The 21373-nt window shown below is 43.8% G+C and overlaps 1 protein-coding gene across 2 annotated transcripts in view; it reads left to right on the top strand.

The window, feature by feature from the left end:
* The first annotated feature begins 4166 nt into the window (after window positions 1-4166).
* Window positions 4167-21373, top strand: part of PHACTR3 (phosphatase and actin regulator 3) — a 100134-nt gene continuing 82927 nt past the window's right edge. For both annotated transcript variants that reach the window (XM_071572664.1, XM_071572663.1), the window contains exon 1: window positions 4167-4553. In XM_071572664.1, the coding sequence (XP_071428765.1) occupies window positions 4451-4553 (103 nt within the window). In that variant the 5' untranslated portion in view covers window positions 4167-4450. The remainder of the gene's footprint in view (window positions 4554-21373) is intronic.

Genomic DNA, 21373 nt, shown 5'->3' with positions numbered 1-21373 from the left:
TTGTAAAATGCCAGAGCGAGCACAGGAGCTGGGAAAGAAAAAAAGAGGAAATCAGCAATTCCTGGAACAGCTCAGGAGTAGCAGAGACATTCAATGTGAGTGTGCACATGAGGCCACCAATAAACAAGTCCCTGCTGCTTATTCATTTTTTATTTGCTCCCCATAGTAGAACATCATCGTGCTTTGGAGAAGACGCTTCAAGTCTTTGTACTTCCAAAGTTGTGACTGCTGGATGGTATTTTCTCTCTTCTCACTGACATGGACTTACCGTGCTGACAAACACAGGCTCGAAATAGGCCCCACGTGCTCTTTCCAAAGAAAGCATCTGAAGGGAAGAAACCCACAAAGTAAACGGAGACAAGAGCCTTGGAGCACGGGAATGCTCCTCTCTCTCCTGACGGGGAGCACACTGAACTACAACGAGCTGGCAGGAAAATCTCAAAGCTGGGTTAAGACTCACAAGTAACAGAACCAATGCTTTGTGTTGCTGCATGTGAGGAAACTGCTCCCAGCAAGGCTGTTTGTGCCCTGGCCATCAGAGCAATTTGAACATGAAAGCTGATATTGGCAATTCAAACGTAGCCTGATTTCATTTTTCTGACCACCCCCATGAAAAGAGACATCAGGTGTGCTCAGACATCACGTGTAGGCTTCAGATTAATGAAAATGAGGTTGTTTAATATTCTGCTGATTTGAGAAAAACAGCACTGACATGACTCACTTCTTTCCTTTCTCCCCAGAGAATCATTCCTTTCTAACACAAGTTTGGATTTCTCTTTATAAAACTACCTCATAAAACAGGCATTCAGGTGTTGGAGAGAAAACAAATTAATCAAATCATGCACACCATTTATATAGTTGCATTTTAAAATTTTTTGTCAAGGAAAGTCATATTAAATGGACATGCATTGGTTTGCCTGTGGACTGTGCATCCAAATAAATATAATTAAATAAATGCAATTTTCTCTCTTGTGTTCCTTGTGTGGATATTTCATTTTAAGAAGTATTTTCCTGTAACTGAACAGATGCCAATTGCAGAAATAAATATCTGCTGCTAAGCTAGAAAAATTTCATCATGACTTTTCATCATAAATATCAAAGTCTAGAAATCCTCTGAGAGAGAACTAAATATTGTACTTTCTGGGAAAATGCTGCACCAGACTGGAGTGAGAAAATAAACCAAATTTAAGGAGGGTCATGTTTCTACTAATAGCCATTCTGATCCTGCAAACATTTTTGGTTGTGACACTTCTAGACATATCAAGTAGTAAATGGAAACTTGAGGACAATTCTGCAGATGTTTTGTACCCACAGGTAGAACCAGGCTTAGTTTCATTCCAGTTCCAGAGGGATTTACAGATCAATATATTGGTCAGTGTCTGCCTTTATCAGCTTTCCTTTACTCCTGTGAAAATGCTCTGTTCCTTTTGGCATTGCTCTTTCAAACTGAGACAGGACTTTTCCTCAAGTGTATTTTTCCCCTCCAAAGCTCTGCCCCAGAAGGAATGCAGAGCCTGTTTCAAGGTAAGGAGAAGTGCAAATAGATACATCATCATCATCATCATCATCATCATCATCATCATCTATGCAACTTGAGAGGACAAGACATGCAGATAATCATACTTTTTACACAAGATGCATTAGTTAGCAACATAGGTTTAAACCATTTAACACTTTTTCCTGGTGGCTCCTCTCCCAAACGTGATGATGGTTCATTCAGGAAGAGCAGAGTGGCCCAGGGGCAGCTCCCTGGCAGGAACCCATCTGGGATTTATTCCCAGACTGAGTCTCCTGGTGCTTGGTTTGGCACAAGTGAGAGCAAATGAAGTGTTTTTAACTAAGTGAAAACATTGCAAGGCAGATTCCAGCCTTGTTTGACTGTTTTCTACCAGATAATAGTTTGGTGCAAAGGAATCCTGTAAAGTGTCCATTATAGAGGCAACCAGTGTGTGAGCTGGTGAAAAATATATCCATCTCTTCCTCTGAGCTTCTGTAGCTACTAAAGCTGTTTTGGAGATCTTGTCTTGGGTTGGAAATATTTAAGTATATTCAATCTTGTACAAATGATATATACAATCTGATATAGAGCTTTTCAACCCTACATTTTAAACAAGGAATCACTCTCCTTCTTCATCTCAGAAGGCAGCCCTATAGATTAGTGCAAACAAAGTTTCCACAGAATTCACTTGAAACCATCAGCATTTTCCAGCATGACCTAAAAGCTGTGTAGAGAAAAACCACTTCAAACTTGCTACTTCCTCTCTTTTTAGGACTAAAAATAGATTTGGCTCATTATCTCACTGGGCACCTTAATGTATTGCATTGCATGATGACACAGCTTTGATTACACCACCACATGCTTCTTTTGCCTTATACCCAGCAAGAAGGGACAGTTCTTGAAAGAACTCTTTGACATTTTATTTTAAACCTCTTGTTTGATTTCTGTTCTCATGACAATATTCACACTCATGAGATGCAGCAGCTCAGCCCAGCCATGGGTGGGTGTTACCCCAACAGCCACACTCAGCCCCTCACTCAAATGGAGCCTTGGAAGAATTTTCTTGCCAAGCTCCACCATTTAATGCAGGCCCACAGACTTTTTTTCTTTCCCCAAAACATCACTAAGTTGATTGAAGCTCAGGGAACACACAACCCAAGGGTGACCCCCAAACAAGATGTGTGCACTGGCTAACTCTGAAACTTCAGCTTAAAGAAAACAGTCAAATACACTTTTCACTGTGACAGATGTGATGTATTTGGGGTAAAACCCATGAAAACAAGGCAAAGACACAACCCCACACACATGCTTTGTTTGCACCTGCTTTCAGAAATGGCTAACCCTATTTTCTTTATGTAAGATAAGCAAAATGTTCTCTATACATTTCTGGAGAAGCAGAGCAAGGCTCTTCTTGGTGGTGCCAAGAGGCAACAAGCAAAAACGGGTGTACAGAAGTTCCACCTGACCATGAGGAAGAACTTCTGCACTGTGCAGGTGAGGTTGTGGAGTTCCCCTCACTGGAGATATTCCAGAACCTTCTGGACACGATCCTGTGCAATGTGGTCTGGGATGCCCCTGCCTGAGCAGGGACGTGGGAACAGATGACTCACTGTGGTCCCTTCCAGCATCACTCATTCTGTACATGAAGAAGTGACTGCGTTAATGGAAAATTTTCTAACACAAAGTTTCATCCCTAATAGTTTGCAAACTTATCCTTGTCTTATGACAGGAACTTGCTCAGCTTCACATACAACCACTGCTCCAGTCAGCCTAAGAAATCTCCACGTAGGAGAGTATATTCCCCAGCACTAGTTCCATGCCAAGAGAATCCACACGATCCCAAGTGCTGTCTGAGCATTCTGCAAGACTTTACTGGCAGAGCGATTAAAAAGCGTCCCTGACTTCCACAGATCCAGGAAGACCCGACCCGCATCGCCGCGGACAGACAGGCAGTCCCTCCGCCGGCACCTGCGCTCGGTGGGAGGCGTGACCTTGCGCTCAGAAAAAAAAAAATCTGTAAAACCAGTTACTCGCTTTAAACAAATCCCCAAACGGAGCTGTTCAGTCGAAGCGGGAATACCCCGTTTCCCCGGGGACCCCCTGAGACCCCTCCTTCGCCACGATCCCACTGCCCGCCCCAGGAGGGTCCCGCAGAAGGTCCCTCCGGGCTGCGCGGGGTCCCGGCGGGGCGCGGGGCGGACACGGAGAGTGCGACCCCTGCGCATCCTGCCGCGGGGTAAGCGGCGCTTTCTGACCCCTCCAAGACATCCTTCTCCTCCTCCTCCTCCAGCCGCGGGAGGAGGCGGCAGCGCACAGGGACCCCGGGGTGTCGGAGGGTCGCGCCGCGGAGCGCCCCGAGGGTCGGGCCGGGGACGGGTCAGGGGGTGCCGGGGGTCTCTCCCGCCCCCCGAGGGCGGGGCGGTCCCTGCCCACGCCCCTATGACGTGCCCGGGGGGTGGGGGTGGCACCCCGCGCACCTGCCGAGCCCCCGCCTTTGTGCAGTGCAGGTGCGGCGCCCACCACCCCCCCGCCGTGACGTCACGCGGCCGCTCGCGGGGCACCATGGGAGAATCCCAATGTTTTCCAAGGGATGCGCTGAGCAGCGCGGCGGCTTGAGGCGACTCCGGGAGCGACGTTCGGGGCGGGGGGTGTCCCGGGAGGCGGCAGCGGCAGCGGCGGGGGGCCGGGCGGGCGGCCCGCGCCCCGGCTCTTCCCCACCCCGCCTGGCAGCATGGCCCACCCCCGTGGGGCGCCCGGAGCTACCCCCTGAGCGCCCGGTGCCGGCGGAGCGGCCGCAGCAGCCCTGCCGACGGCGCCGGGGAAGATGCTGGCGCGGCTGGTCCTGCCCGGCTGACGCCCCGCCGCAACCCCGTCCCCATTGTCCCCCGGCCGCCTCCGGCTCCATGAGCGCCTCCTCCTCCTCCCTCCTCTGAGCTGCCCGCCCTCCACCTCATGGCTGCATCGGAGGAAGGCACCGGCTGCTTTCTCCCGCGAGGCAGGTCGCAGAGTGACCCCAGCATCCTCACCGAGCCCGCGGGCCCCGGGCAGCGCCCAGGTAAGGGCGGCGCTCGGGGGGCGGGCGGGGGCGCGCCGGGATCAGCCGCCAATTTGTACCGCGCCGGGCAGGGTTTGGGAATGTATTTCCCGCAGTAAGTGCTGAGATGCTGCGGCGGCTCCGCTACAAATGGGATTCGAGCGGAGCGCGTCCCGCGGCGAGCGCGGGGTCCGCCCGGGAGGGAGCGCGGGGGGCGCGGCCGGAGCCGGTCCCGGTCCCGGCCGGGCGTCCCGGGAGCGCTCGAGAGGAGCCCCCGCAGGGCTGATGGATGACTTTGGTGGGGTGGGGGAATCAGGGCTAATAAAGCAGGCTGTTTGTATGGGATCGCCATGGAGACAAGGGAAGCAGAGTCATAATTAAACGCTTTCTGCCCACAAGAAGGTAATTTTCACTTCACAGGGAGAAGCGTAATCTCCTTATGAAGTGGCTGCACAGAGGGTGGTGCTGAAGGGACACAGCCCAGGCGTTAGGATAGAAATAGAATATGGTGATCAGATCTTTTTCTTCTTTAACAATGGCAATAATGATGTTTTCAGTTTAACTTCACTTTGAGGAGTCATTCTAAATGTCTGTTTGTGGTGACTCAGTAATTTCAGATTGGCAGAATCTAAGCAGTGATGAGACCTTTAGAAAAAAACCCAAAAGGCTACATCACTTTGATGTGATGTGATTGCACGGAGAGGCACAACAACAAGCTGGAAGCAAAGGGTAAGAGCCAGTTTGCTCTCAGTTCCTCAGAATAGGTGATAGTCATACAAGAGCTGGCAGGTTTGTTTATGAGAAAAGGAGTAACCAAAACAGCATAAAGACAATGAATGGGATGTTGATCAACACTGCCCACTACATGGAATTCAAAGCCTGGAATCCTGGGGTTTGGCTCAGGCACTATCAGCCTGCAAGAGACAACCCCTGAATGCAATTTCGGGTTGAACTTTGTGCTGCCCTTTTTCAGATTACCAAGTAAATAAAATATTCCAGGCTCTATTCATACACCTGCTCTATTGCTTCCTCCTGAGCCAATGAGGATATTAATATTGTATCTATTTTAAGTTCTTCTATTTATTTGTCTTATCAAACAATTCTGAGCACCTTGCTCTGGAGTGAAATACAAATTAAATTAAGGGGAACAGTAGCTGATTTATCTCTGATTACCAACTGTTCCAATACCCCAAGTGAAGGGAACAAAGGACTCTGCTAACATGAACTGCTCGACTCACTCCCAAAGGGGCAATCTTGGCTGAAAGAGGAATTTATGTTTCTGCCATTTGATTTCTGGAAGCAGAAGTGACTAATGAAAGGCAGGCATGTACAATTCCAGTTTTAATTCCTCTGTATTATTTTCTGCTAATTAATTATTTTGGCCTTTGTGAAATGTACAACAAAGAAAGTACACAACATGTCCGACAAATAGACAAATGTATAAATATTATTATGCTTTTTGTTAGGAGAAAGATCTCTCAATACTAAGCAGCATTTCCCCCCTAATACAGACTTCATGTGATAACCAGTGTCCCATTGCATGGCAGAACCCAAACTGAAATACAAGAAAGGATGTCTTTTATGCTATTGTGTTATAGAGACAATAAATGGGTAGAAAAAAAAGGTGATAAATACGGGTTTTTTTGTCCAGATAGATATAAATGATCAGTAGTAGAATTAGCACATTTTGTGAGTTTTCAGGTTTTCAATTCATTTATCAATAGTATTGAACATCTGTACTCTTCAAAATGATAATAAAATAAACATAAATTTCTTAATTTAAATATTACCCTGCAGTGTTGTCAGTAATCATTATGAGCAATTTCATAACCTGGAATACAATTTATACTATTGTGAGAATTAAGTATGCTAGATGACATATTTGTAATTTATCTTATTGTATTATCCTGGAAAATAATTTGATCATTATAAAGCCAACATAGCCATGCATGGACCCCAAATCAAAGGACAGACTTAGGAGTGTAAACGATACAGGCAAAGTTTGTGTTTACATCCTGACCCTGCTCACAGACAAACCATGGAGAGAAGGAGGTGTGAACATGCAGGATTCTTTGTTAATCTGAAAACGAAATAATTTTTTACTTTAACATTTAAATTATACAAATATACCAATATCAAAATATGGATAAAACTGTAGGATCACTACAAAAACCATTCCTACTTTTACCTGGCACTTGAATGATGCCAAATTCATTAAGGAGGTGCATTCTTGTTTCGCAACATTTTCTTTGAGTGCATGATGTGGTTGAAGATTATTCTGCATCAATTCATTTGGCTGTGTCTACTGAGGAAAGTATCTCCAGGTTGGAAATGTGGTATCAATGAAGTCAGTCTATACTCTGAAAAATGGTCCTGTTGGTGGTGTGGAGAATACTGGAAATGGTATAAGAAAGATAAGAAGAATTAAACGTTTCCTTGTTTTAATTGGATCAGTTATTTTCTCCTTTAAGATAAAATCATGCCTTTCAGCCTGTGATTTAAATGAACTGTTTTATGGCCATTGAGCAGTATTTTATGAGTGAACTTCATATTTGAGTCTAAGTTCACTGTCACACTGAGTGCAAACCTTGAAACAGGATTATATTCTCAGTTTGAGAAACAGACATCAAAATACTTCTGTCTTGCTTAACTGTAGACTGTCTCTAGACCAAGCTGTTGTTAAGAAAGTGAATTTCATCTTTCTTATTCATAAAATCATAGAGTGGTTTGGATTGGAAAAAGCCTTGCAGATCAGCTTGTTCCACCCCCCTGCCATGGGCAGGTCACCTTCCACTAGACCTGGTTGGTCCAAGCCGTGTCCAGCCTGGCCTTGAACACTTCCAGGGATGTCAAGAATTTCCTTACAAATATCTTGTATCTCATATGTGTTTCCCCTCCTCCCTCTTTCCAGATAAGGATCAAGAGAGAGAGTCTAAAGAGAACAGATTTCAGTAGCACCATCTAATTGAGAGACAGTTGCACAAAGCCAAAATATTGCTCTGATTACATCCTTCCAGCAGTCTCAGGGCATGGGAAAGATTGACAACCTCATTTGATTTGTAGTCATAAAAGAGAGGGCTGCACAGACTGAAGAAGAACACCATGTCAAAACTCTGTATTACTTGAGGAGATACAGACAACCCTGACAATGTGTGAAAATGTCACCCCCCTCCTGCCTTAATCTGGGATAATCCATTTGGATTTGTATGAGCATACATTGGTGCCATCATGTTTTGCTCTCTGTGCTGCTACTTTCCCCCCTGGCACCACCCAATTAAAGAATGCTTTCTCAGGGTGGGCATTTCTGAGCTCTCCAGCAGACCTTGCCAATGGGCTGCTGTGTGTTCCTTCTCCTCCAGTGCAGGATCTGTATCAAGGCAGGGAGTTGTTGTGGTGCAAGCAGGAGTGGTGGATGATGTTAACAGCTCTGTCATCAGACTTTCTGAGTGTTCTCCTTGGAGAAGGCTGATGGAGGAGGCTCCTCAGCCTCCACACTCTTTGCTGATCTGATAAGTTAAAGCTACTTTGTAGTTGTTCCAGAGATGTACAACTATGTCTATGCCAGACACTAATTCCCCTTTTATTTCTCCTAATACCACTTGTAATCACCACACTGTGCTCTGAATTAACTCAAGGAAAGAGCAACTGCATAAGGCATAAATCTTCTTCCTCAGTTTCTAGTTATGATAATTCAAAAGTTCTGTAGCTGGAGACATTCTTGTAAGTATTTTTCTAGGATGCTAAGAAGAGAATTGAAGTTTTATGTTCCTTTTCCATCATCTCTCTCTGGGCTCAGGGCTGACTGAACCCAACAGGCAGTGTGAGGACTCAGCCATCTAAGTAATGGCCAAGAAGTCTGCAGTCCATAAACAGCAGCTACAGGAATACTCTCTTCTACAGCTTTTTCTTCTATTTTAAAGACAGACTCTGCCACTCCATATGACTGTCATTGTTGTCTCTTAATTTTTTAGGGTTGTTTGATGCTGCTAAAGATTTTAATTGACTCTTGCTATTGATATATTTCCTCTTTCTGCAAGTTTGCTCAGTTTGAGTCTTGTGCATGGTGTTGGTGAGCTTGGGAGCAGCTGAGAGCTGGGCTTGCCCCCTTCACCATCAGGATAGGGGGAAATTCAGAGCTGTTGGAAGCTACTGGCAGGGGAAGAAGGAAACTCAAAAGCTTATTTAAAGTAAAGCATAGGATGTCTGGGCTGCAGATGCTTGTATGGAGCAAAGGGAAGGCAAAGAGGAACTGGAATACAACTGGAGTGCAGGTGGATTGGTGGCAGCTTTGCTTCAAAGCTATCCAGGCCCATAATTCAGCAAATCTTCTAACTGTGTGTGCTTAACTTCAGACATGTGCTTTAGGTGCAAGGGAATTGATAGCAGGGAGACAGAAAAAGATGCTGCTGGTGCCCTGCCTGTCAGCTGGCTGCTGCTCTCACCCTTTTGCAGTCATTTGCATCACTGCAACTTAAACCAGGAACTTAAAGGCTTATCAGTGATGTCTTTAGTTGTTGCATAAATTTTCAATTTTGATCCTAACACTCAAGCCAGGCCACTGATAAAAAGTTGTTTTGGGTTTTTTTTACATCACAAAGATTTGGTTTCCATTTAATTTTCCCGTATCAACAAGTCTGTTCTGTGAACAGTTTGTTTGGCCTGCATCCTATTGTTTTCTGAAACAAGAAGTGTACCAGGTCTCCTCCTTTCCCCTGTTAATTTATGAATAAAATTGAATCAGCTGGTCCGTGCTTTTGCTCCAGTTTATAACTGACCCTTATGTAGCATTTATATGAAGCTTTGTGACATTCTCTCACCCAAAGTGATCTCCAGCATTTTCCAGGAGGGGAGAGAGGAATCTCTCCATTTCTGGGGAGGAGAATGGGCAGTGTCCTCAGGCAGCCTTCATAGGTGGGACTCACTAGATGTGGATCATGTTCCTCCAATTACATAATTTTGGTCCTGCACACACTTGGATTTGTGGCAGTGCTGGAGTGTCATTGCACTGTGCACACTCCACACAAACTGCTTTATGCTGCTGGCCCGAGGATTTTACTGTCTGAAACTCTCCTTAGCTTGTTTTTTGGGGATACAGGAGAGAGCTTGAGGAAGTTATATTTTAATGCTTCTTTTGCAGAAATTAAATGAGGTCAGTTAATAAGTATGCAACTCATGTTGAGAGCTGGTTTTAGGCTTTTCCAAGGTTTGACTGTTCCCAGTGTTTGGAGCTTTGTATGTAGCCAAATCTTAAGAGTTGTGTAAAGGAAATACAGACCTTTAACTGGGAAAAAAGTGTTTTAAGTTGTCTTTTCTCCTAAATCCCAAGTTGGCAGGTGGTTTGAATGTTGAAGAAAAGAGTCTCAAACCATTAAAACCTCTTTATCCAGGAAGTGGAAATACTGATTATACACCATCATAACCTAGACTGGATTTATGGGAGTGAAGTCATCATATCTGAAATACCTGGTGTTGGTTTAGGTTTATCTTTCCCTTTTTAATACAGGCTTTAGTTCAAAACAAAAGTAACCCCCAAATTTGTTTGCATACTTAAAGCACAAATATTCAGACTTAATTTACACACAAAAGGATTTGTGCACACAAGTACTTGTTTCTCTGTGCAAATAAGATGAACTTATATGTGTCAAATAATAAAAAAACTTCCTACCTTTGCTGTGAATGAAGATGGTTAAAGATTATTCATTCAGTTAATGTTTGCACCACACTTTGAAAATGGAATGTAATCTTGCACAACCTTTAGCTTGGGAACTCTGTTTCAAGACTGCCCAATTTGTGCTGTAATGAACAGGCTACACCATTTTTTTATTTATAGCCTGGCATTTTTTAAACAAGTTTGTGGGTTTGTATTTTTAAAACGTAATATGTAGAATTAATCACTCTGACTTAGCTAAGCAGGTCAGATCTATAAATACCAAGAGTAAGGAAAGCTAAATGTGATACCTTGGGTTTGCTTTGAAATGTGGGTAGGGTTTGTATGGGAACACAATGGATCCTTTGTGCCCATTTAATCCCATACTTTTGTTTGAAATTCAAGTGGATTCACGGTCTGATGTATACACAATTTATATATGCCCTAGAGAGAATGTCATACACCTGCTTGATGCAGGTCAATAACTTCATGCTTGAGTCTGCATCAATCCAAGGGGATCTTCTCCTGCTCCCTGTGGTGCAGTAACAGCCTGTAATCCCCATGGTCAGGGTGTGGCCCTGGGCTCAGAGCTGAGGAAAGGCTTGTCCTTTCACAGGAGACACTTCAGGACTGTTCATATAATGAAGAGACAGTTCATATGTTAACTTCCTTAATCTAATTTCTTTTCTAACATCCTCAGACTGTTCTGTTGCTGCATAACCAGCAACTAGACATGGATCAGTGCCTGCCATCAAAGCAGTGAAGCCTTCCCTGGTTTCTGGGGGCTGCTCCATCCCTCAGGCTGTGCAGCATTCCCTGTGCCCTGCCCCTATGGATCTCTTGGGAATGGCTGTCACTCTTCATTCAGCTGCTCCCAGAAACCTGCATCTTATCTCTTAACTGACCAGCCTGCACCAAGACTTGGGGTTTGATCCTTAGAAGAACATCAGAAGTTCTGCCCTGGGTCTGTCCAGTCTAGGACAGTTCTTGGCAGGGGAGTGGAAGGTGCTGTTTAGGGAGTGGGCACCTGCCCAGCCCTGAAGCTTGAGCCAGGCTGGCAGCAAAGTGAGTGGGGGCTGAATGAACACACAGAACTCCAAGGGCACAGGCAGGGTCAGGCTTTGTGTCTCCCTTCAAATGACACCCACGTGCTGATGCTTTGGGCAAGTTTGCTCAGCATCCAGAACCAGTCCGGCTTTCTTGGGGGTGCTCAGACAAAACATGAGTAGAAATCAGTCTCCAAGAGAGTTGCTTGGCTCCTGCAAGTATTTTTTAATTGTTTCATCATGAATGAGATCTGGGTGGAATATTTAAATAGAGCAAACATGATAGTGTGTGCAACACTGACTTAATTGGGTTTCTCTGAAGTTTGTGCTTTGCAGATGGGACTTTGGTAAGCTCTGCATTTATGACAGAAGAAAAAATGTAATTTTTTTTTTAATTATAGAAGCTATGTAGACTGGGATTAGCTTTCTGGGATTGCAGAGGTTTCAAGGAGAAAAGCATCCTATTTTCAGATACAGCAGTTCAGCTTAACTTCAGCTTAAGTGTTTCCTTCCCTGACAGTTGCTTGTTTGACTTTGCTCCATGTTCCAATGCCTGGGAGCAGAGAGTAAATAAATACTTGTATCAGACTGGTAACTATGCAGAGAAAGCTCTAGAAGACAGAAAAGGGAGCCTAGTCTTTCACTCATACAAATTCTTCACCCTAAGTTTTAAATGCCTCATTTCTTGTTTAACTCGAGCAAATGAATGGACAGATGAGAACTGAGATAAACAACGTGTATCCCTTCAGAGTTCACATGAGATGTTTCATTGCAGAGCACCCACCAACCTGTAACCCTCCACCTGCCCATGGGGAACCTCAGTGACCCCACTGTCCCCTGGGAACCCTCTGCATTCAGGGACACTGGGCATGGGCTGTTGGACTGGGAGCTGCTGCTGCTAATTGAGAACGGAGGGGCGTGATGCAAAAAATGTAAATCCTGACTAAAGCCCTGATTCTACTTGATCTGTAATAGCAAATATCAGCCATTGCCCGAGGCTGCTTGCCTTGAACCCTCACAGCAGTGGGTAACTTAACAGATGACATGATCAGAGCCGTATTTTCTTAAGGCAAACATAGGGAATGGGAACAACAGCTGTCAAGATGGATAGCAAAGGGACTTCTTAGTGTTATGGTGAATGGTTTCTGCTGCAATTCAGCCAGAAGAATGAACTGAAAGGGAGCCAAGTAACATGGAAAAGTACAAAGAAGTGTCCTTCAACAATCCAGAATACTGTGTGTGAATGAAAATGTTTTAAGAAGAGACCCTTCACTTGTAACAGAAATTTATCCTGTATCTCTCTTCTGTAGTCCAAGGAAGTATCATTGGAGACAACACAGGCTGGTCTGGAAAACTGGCATTCCTCCTCCCTCACTGAGTTAGTGCATCCCTACATTCTCCTGTTCTCTTCTGAGAGAGTAGAGCTTGTTGCAACTTCTTTTTACTTTTCAGTGTGTTTTCTCTACAGTTTTTTCACTTTTCTGTCATTTGATCTGAGTTCATCCTATTAGGTAGCACTTCCCTACTGCCTTGGCAAGTGCAGGAGCTCTCCCCTGCTCCAGAGGCCTCTCTCCCAAATTATTCTGCTGGAAATAGGGTGGGTGTTACCAAAAGGGAAGCCAACAAAGCCTGCTTTCTACAGTTCAGCATCTTCAGTCCTCAGTGTGATCTTAAACTGTTAAAAATCTCATTTGTGACTTATGGCTTGAGGTTGGCTCCTTTCTTGTCTGATGAAGTGTCAGACTGACTGAACACTCTTCCCTTGGGGGCACTCCCAGCCCCTCTCCTGTGTGGGTGCTTTGGTGTGCAAGCAAAACTCTCCTCACACTGAGGTTATTGCTGCAGGTAACACTTCAGAGGGTCACTGGTGTCTTTTGTCATGAATTAAATCACTGTTGAAAGTTGCCAATAAGCTCCAAAGATATTGTGGGTGACAGGAGATGAAAAGTGGTTAAATAAACCTTGTTTCTGAAAGAGGAACCCACGAGCAAAACCAAGAAGCTGTTTTCAATAACTTGCTGCTCCATTTATATTTTTCTCACTCTTGCTCTCCTAACACAACTTCTAGAGTGTGTTTAGGCTTTATTCCAACACATCAAAGGTCTCTAGTTCTACCAAATCTATTCTAAAAAACTGCTCTGTGACCTGAAGCATTACTCATCTATCTTATTTGGGAGATGAGATTTTATATAATCAGCTATTTTGTGTCCTGCACCTGCAGAAAATCTATTCTGCTTCCCATCCTGGGATTTAAGATTTGTCAATTCGTCAAATTTTTGGAGGATTTTAGTAACTTTATTATGCAGTAACTTATTAAAAACCCAACAATAACAACAACAAAACCCCAACCACCCCAACCCAAACAAAAACACACTGCCAAGAGCTGATGCATTTTAAGATCATGGTTTGTTTGGCTGCTCTAATGAAGTAATTATAAAAGAGTTAAGTTACTGAATATACTTTTAGTGGCTTAGACATCATAAAATAGCAGAGAAACACATCCAGAGTTACAGGATATGGGATGATGTTTTCACTCTATGCAAAAGGACAGAGCTCTCAGAAGGAGGATGCACCTTTAGAGGTATTTTAACATTTATTTTCTTGTCCTATTAAAAGAAATGAAAGTCTACTTCAGATGGGTTTAATTAATTAGTTTTTACTTCAAATTCCCATTCTCCCTCAAGAAATTCCCCCGCAATGTTCCAGCAGAGCATTGCAGAGATCTTTTTTTTTTAGTTTGTGGTAGCTGAAGTTGTCTGAGAACATCAATCTAAATGGATCTATCCAAGTAGAAAATATTGGCAAGTGGATAACCCTGGATTTTCCAAACTAACTTTCATTTTAAGTAGTTTCCTGAAGAAAGAGGAGAACTTTGGGTATTACATCATGTTTTTTTTTCAGAATGACTAGTTTTTAAACACAAGGAAAGTTTTTTGCCTGCTTTACAATAATAATCTGATTTTTAGCCGGATAGTGTCTGTTAAAATGAAATCATGCAGGCTTAGAAATATCTTTTCTGACAGAAAGAGATGAGACTGAGCATATCAGAGCCAACAGGAATCGTGCAGTTTGGAGATTTTGTCGTTGTTGGAGATCATAATATTCTCATAATACAACAGAGATTACAGAAATATGGCATAGTCTTATTTTGTCTGACATTGTGAAGAAAGAAAGACTTAAAGGATTAGTCTTGGTAACTTAGCAGTTCCTTTGCAAAGTATTGTGATCTAATAGGGACTAATGCAGCACAATTCCTGAACATGAAATAAAGCCTCTGGTCAGACTCTCGTTAATGCCAGCAGCGATTTCAGCTCAGCCAACAGCCCCAGTTTGCTGCCCCAGAAATGACAACACGAGCTGTGACGCCTCTTACTCTAATGCTCCAGAAGAGCATATCATGCATATGATTAAGACATGATTCAACACGACTAATTCCTCAAGATTCACTTCTCTTCATTGTTAGAAACCCAAGGACAGCACAAGAAAGCAGGATTGGGGTTGGATGGGAGCTGCTGCTTTGGCAGGGAATGCAACTCCTTTCCTTTCCCATGTCTGTTCAGAGGGACGGGCTAAGGAGGCAAAGGGATGTGTTTTTCCCCTCCAGAGGGCTGAGCACCAAATTCCCACATTCACTGGACACAAAGCAGCTCCCTGTGCTAACAAACCCCGTAATGAGGCATTTGCACACCCACCCACGTTTCTACACTCACTGTTGCTCATCCTGCACCTGCAGTGGTGGTGAATGGCTGTGATTGCTGAGGGAGCTGCGGTGAGGGCTGCCTTGTGCTTCACACTGCTGTGCTTGGCAGCTTTGGGGAGCTGCTTTGCCACAGCAATCCTGCTCTCCAAGGTGCTTCCAAGGAGCCTGTCTTGGCTCTCCAGGTGCTGGTGTTGGGGAGCTGCTCCATGGGCTCATGTCTCGTGCAGAGTCAGAGCACTGGGAGTCTCCCAGATAAAAACACCAGGAGACTGACAAGCCACAGAGCCACAGTTCAAGCGTGCTCAGGTCTTTCAGCTAAAGGAAGTTGTGCAGAAGAGGTCAAAAATTGGTGTTGGGAGATTCTCCTGAGAATAAGAAATATTTTATGCTGAAATCTGCATGATCTGCTCATGGCAGTGCTGCATTTCCTGCCTTACAGCTCCCAAGTTGGATCTTACGGTCTCTCGACACCAGGTATCAATAATCCCATCTCAGAGGGGCCACTAAACATCCAAATCATGTTCCAAACTTTAAATTCCTGCCTGTTCTTGTGATTTTTTTTTAATTATAACCTTCTAAAGCCTGATTTTTTGTTGCCTCATTTCCCACATAACAGATCTGTGCAAAACCAAAATCACTGATAACTCGAGTGTTTCGTACCCTGCAGAAAAGGCACTGAGATTCCTTTGTGGGCGTTTTACCCTTGCAGCAAGCCAGCCTGACCCAGTGCTCCTGCTCTCCTCCTGTCATTAGCAGAGCTTTCAGGAGGCAGGACTTCAAGGCAACTCTTCCAAAACACTGTGGCTGGAGTGGTTTTATGTAGCTGTTTTATTTCATTGTTGTTTGTCCAAAACACTCTTTGCCTTCTGAGATGTGAAGAAAGATCTATCCATCCCACTGCCATCTAAGTCTGCTTGAGGTGACAGCCTTGTTCTGTAGGATTATTTCTCATGACAGATGGGTTATTTCCAGCAATTTTATCCCAAAGATGTACATGGTATCATCCCCATAAATTGTGGGCAGCTTTGGGGGCCTGACTATCACCTGGTTCTCTTTAGTCTCATCCATTTGTCCGCAAGTCAGTGAACTCAAAGTGGCTCCGACAGCACATTCCAATAACACCAATGTTTTAATAATAATTATATATTTTTTTAGGGTTTAACCTGAAATGTAACAGTTCTAATTGTGTGTTTTAATGGGCATTTACCATCTGTGTTTGACACCACAGATCATCATTTTAGGATGATGGCAACTCCCAGCTGCCCATCTAAACCAGACCATCACTGTAAAAATATTTGCACAATTGAAATGCTTGGACACAGAACTGATTCCCTGTCAGGTCTTGTGCTATCATATAATCCATATCCATTGAAAACTGATTTGACATCCATAATCATTGTTGAATTGTAGTTTCTCCTAAGAAGGCTCTTTTATAGAAGTGAAGATAATAGTATAGAACAAGTATATGGTTTTCTCTAACAAGCAAGTTATTCTGATTACCCAGCCCTAATAGAATAATTACATTCTGTATGTTCTCTCCTCTGGTAATTACAGGCTACACGAGCTCCAGGTCCTGGGAGAGCAAGGGGCTGGGGTTTGGAGTTTTGCTGTTGATGTTGTTGCTTGAATCTGAATTTTAAAGTGTGTGACTGGATTTTTCTGCACTGCAGCTGTAGGCAAGCTCTGGGATAATCTCTAGGATAAGGGAGAGCAGACATCAGGATTTATTAATTTTTCACTTTTCACCATTGTTGCTGACTAAAAATAATAATTGCAGCCTTTATTTGTGGAGGGAGGAGGGGAAAGGAGAGGTGAGGAGGGGGTGGCAGCTGTCCCTGTTTACCTTTATATTTGGTGTGTTTTCCTGTCAACTTATTAGGTGAAAAGCACAACCTAGTCTGGATTTCTGACATTTTCTTTCTTCCTGGCTCTTGTCACTATAAATCTGTCATCCCTGCAGTCACATCCTCAAACTAGCTCAGAGGAAGAGGCCAAACTAGAGCACCAATTTTGCCTCTAATATCCATATATAAGAGGTTGCTCAAACTTCAGCTACATTTAGGATGGAATTTCAGCTGGTGAAGTGCTATTGTAAGAGCTGTTTCTCTCAATTTAGAAGGCAGAGCCAAGAATGAAGGCAATTGGTCACCATAAGAGATGAGAACAAAGCTTTTAGATTCAAGAGGATTTAACAGTGGAACATTCTTGTAGAAGTGCTTGAACAAATCTAGTCTGATAGTCCTTAAGAAATACTGCCATAATAACCATCCTCATTTTCCAACTTTTTCCACCAAAAATTACATTTACAGTTGTGGTAGTGTAGTTTTCCTCTCTGCAGAAAAGGCTCCAGAAAACCCAACCCCAGCCAAGGTTTGGTCCCCCCAAAGGAGAAAAGCCAGGCAATTATGTGTGTAAGTAAAGGAGTTCTTGCTAATGGGTTTGTGCAGAAAGTGTTCAAATATTCAAACACCATAAAAAAGGATGTAACAGCCCCACAGAACTCCCAAGCTTTGGCAGGTCCCAAAGCCCCCTCCTGATGATGTGACTGAGTCCTGACGGGAAGGACTGGAAGGACATTTTCAGTGCTGTTGCAGGGGGAATTCTTTCTCCATAAACATCCCCCTCAGTGCTCCTGGGAATACTGCAGTCACTTCAGGAAATAATACAGTTTGCAGTTTGGCAGTTCATGATATGCTCTTTGTTTACTCTACAATGAGAGATTAATGAAATGGTCTGGGGTTTGAAAGAGAACTTCTCAGCTCTCATAATTTTGCAGCTGATTCAACCATTCACCTGGAATTGGGATGCAGAGCAAGTAATTGCACGTTAATGGCAATTACAATAACTAACAGGCATAATGAAGTGCTTTGCATATGCACTCAGGGGAGCTTTGTGCATACAAATGATTTGTGTATTTTCTACAAATTCTTTTCGTTGTATGTAAAGGAACTCCCTTCTATGTTGTTGCCTATTTGATTCTGCACAGGATTTTATACTAAACATTCAAAGAATTCAAGCCCACAGTTACCACTGATATGTGTGTTATAACTGACTGATTGCTTAGCCAGATTGGGTGAATAATGCCTTTTTTTTTTCATCAAAGGCTGATTCTTTTGTGTTTGTCTGGTTCTCTGGTAGGTCAAGGGCTGTCATTTACTAAAAATACACCAATTTCAACCGAACTTCGAGACAATCCCTTTATGTGTCTTTGGGTCTTTCTTGAACATGCACCACTGGAAGACCTTTCTAGAGTTGATAGTCCAGTGACCAGAATTTGCCAGATGTTTTTCTTCCTTTGATTTTGTTTCATTGTTTCAACGTTCTTTTTTTATTTTCATTTTTTTAAGACTGAATAAGTCATGAGTACACATCATTGAGCTTATCCACTCCACTTCCTGCTGGTTTCTCTACACCTAAGATGTGCCAAGAGCAAGCCAAGCAGAGTCCCCAACGAGCCCACAGCTGCTGTGGCTGTTTCTTTGGTAGGTTGAGGGTTTTTCTCTGGGTATCTTCACTTTTGGAAGATCCTGATGAGATTAGCCTGCAGGAATCTATAGAACCCATTTCACCATGAAATGGGAAAGAAGAACTGGGGAGGAATCCCCTCAATTCAGAGCAGAAGGACATTGCAGGAAGCTTGAGCTCTGTCAGTGGTGTGGTTGGGCAGATCTGTGGTGCAGCTTAGACTCTTGCAGGGAGCACAGTGAGTCACTGCAGAAGAGACAGAGCTAATGATGGCTGAAGAGTCCTAATGAAGCGGTTTGTGTACAAACAAAGTCCAAATCCATTATATTCTGCTTTCATTTTATTAATTAGTCATTCATTACCCAATGCACTGTCAATTAAGCCGCTCTAAAGGAATTCATAGTATCCTCCTGTTCCTTTTATTCGTAATAAATATGTCAGTCTCTGATTAAATGCCTGACTGGTCAGAACATGTTTAGAGGATGTGACATCGTCTACCTCTTCCCAGTATGACCCCAGGCTCTGGTGACAGGATTAAAACATGCTCCAGTGGGCAGACCAGTTACCCACAGTGTGCAGCCTCAGTGGGCTTGTCCAAAGTCATAAGGGTTGTGATTCCACCTAAAATCAGTCTCCAGGAGTGTCTCAAAATACACCCTCCAGGAGAGTCTCACCGTGTGTCTCAGAACTCCCTGAGTCAGCCTGGGCTGGGATGAAGCCCATGGTAAAACTCAGTAACAGTCTGTGTTTATTAAAACCACAAATACTTGTTTCAGAGCATTTGAAAATGGATGAAGTATTTAAATTCTCACAAACAAGGTACCACATGGTCCTGTTAGTCTGGGAACACACTCAAATGGTTCAATCTATTCTAATTTGGCTAATTTCTCCTAAAAATTATAGTGGTCTCTCCCACTTAACAAAATTAGGCAACATCTGTGCAAAGCAAGGTTTGAACAGCCAAGCATATGTTTTGCACACATGCAAATAAACTTAATTAAGAATTGCACTCAGTCATAGGGTGAACTGATGTGAGGGTTGGACAGGACTGAGCAGTGCCACCTGTATTTGGCTGCTCAACTCAGACCATGCCCATTTCAAACACACAGTCAAAGGCAATATGCAGATAGAAAGTATGAAGATGAAAATGCATCACCCACCAGGAACTACTTGCTCAGCTCTAATGGATGTCATTGCATCTGACTAAAACAGTAAGGGCTGTAAAACCAAATTTGGGTCATGCTATCACCTTAATTAGTAATTACTAATCTTGCTAACTTACTGCCTTCTCAACCAGTGCAAAAACCTCCAGACTTTTGCCTCCAGTTCCCCAGATGACCTGTAATAACTTTCAGATTGCATTTTATTCAACTGATGCTGACATGAAACATGAACAAGTTCTACCCTTCTCAGAAAACACAGAAATAGCTAAAAATGTGAGTTGGAGAGAAAGTCCTCCTTGCTTCTTTTTATAGTCCCGGTTTGAATTTCATGCATGGCAGTAGCTCCAAGGCACTGGAGCTATTAGATCATTTTTAGTTCTACCTATTATGTGAGCTGGTTTAGAAGAGAGAAAAATCTACTCAAATGTATTTAAAGATAAAAGCAAGACATGAAACGCAGCATTTTGAATCTGCATCAATGGCACTCAGAGCCAAGTGCATCTGAAACAATCCCACAGAGCCTGAATCCACAGCCTGAACCTGTACAGCACAACGTGCCAGATTTAGTGTGGGGGATGTTTCATCTCTGGGAGATGACAATCAAAGTGCTTCCTTTTGTCATTAATTCACACCAGTTTTTACCAGTCACAACAATGTAGTGCCAAGGGTGGTTTGTTCTCAGACTGGGGGACAGCTCTAAGGGGGAGCCACTCGGTCCAGGCAGGAGACTGGTACCAAACACACTTGACCTCCTGTGCTCTCTCATGGGGTGGGTTTTCAGCTGGTGGAAATGTCTGTCTCCAGTGGGACCAGGAGGGTTAACTCAGGCTGGGGAACTGGTGTGCTCTTTCCTTATCTCTCACTTTCTCCCACATCCACCCCCATTAGCTTGAAAATGTTTTAACTGCTTCAGCTGGGCAGAGGAGGAGAAGAGAAGCAAGGTGGCTTTTTCTCAGAGTGGTTGCCTTGTTCTCTCAGTTTTAATTGAGGTTCCAGGCCTATGTATCCTCACATTTAGGAAAGCAACCTTGAGTTGCTGTTGAGGAACCAGCCTGGAAAAGTCATCCAGATATGTGTGATGGAACATAAACCAAATGGGGTGCGGCAAAGGCTGGGGGTGTTGCCTTAGTAGAGGGCCATTGATTCTGAGAACAGACAGGAGTGGGGGCTCACACCTGAGCTTTGCATTGCATTGCAGTGCCTGCTGCACTTTCTGGGGGGCCTGGGGTCATCTCCCTGCACATGGGCCTTGCTGGAACCAGCTCCTGGGCAGTGGGGAACATCCACACTTTGGGATGGAGCTGTCCAGCTGCTTGTTTTCTTCCCCTGTCCAGGAGGCAAGTGTTGACCTAAGGAGGAGATAAAGACACAATCTGGGTTTTTCTCTGAAGTCTCTAATGGTGTTTGAACAATTTGTGAACCTTTTTCTATTATATTTGTGCTCCCTTTTCTTTCAAAGGGATTTGGGGGTACTTAGTGGTTACAATGTTTTAAACACAGTGTATAAGAGGAATTTGCAAGATCCTGTGAAGGTCAACGGGAGATGGTCTTAGAACCAACCACTGAGTGTTAGCATTCTATTAGAAGGATTGCTTGTGCTCCATTATGCCACTTAATTTTTACTCATGCTTTAATAACCTGGGGCTATGTGTGTTGTGCATATTTTATACACACTGACTCCTATTTTTAGCCAAAGGTATTTTTGAGTCAGGGTCTCACAGCATCATGATTGGCCTTTTCCTCTGCCCTGTTACCACCTCTGGGCTGACTTAGCACACCAATGGTGTCTTCCTGAGGTATTTCCTTTACCTAAGTCACAC

This window comes from Pithys albifrons, chromosome 18 (genome assembly GCF_047495875.1).
Source record: "Pithys albifrons albifrons isolate INPA30051 chromosome 18, PitAlb_v1, whole genome shotgun sequence".
Taxonomy (NCBI): domain Eukaryota; kingdom Metazoa; phylum Chordata; class Aves; order Passeriformes; family Thamnophilidae; genus Pithys; species Pithys albifrons.
The sequence above is the reverse complement of the archived record's forward strand: the minus strand, read 5'-3'. Positions and strand labels throughout refer to the sequence as shown.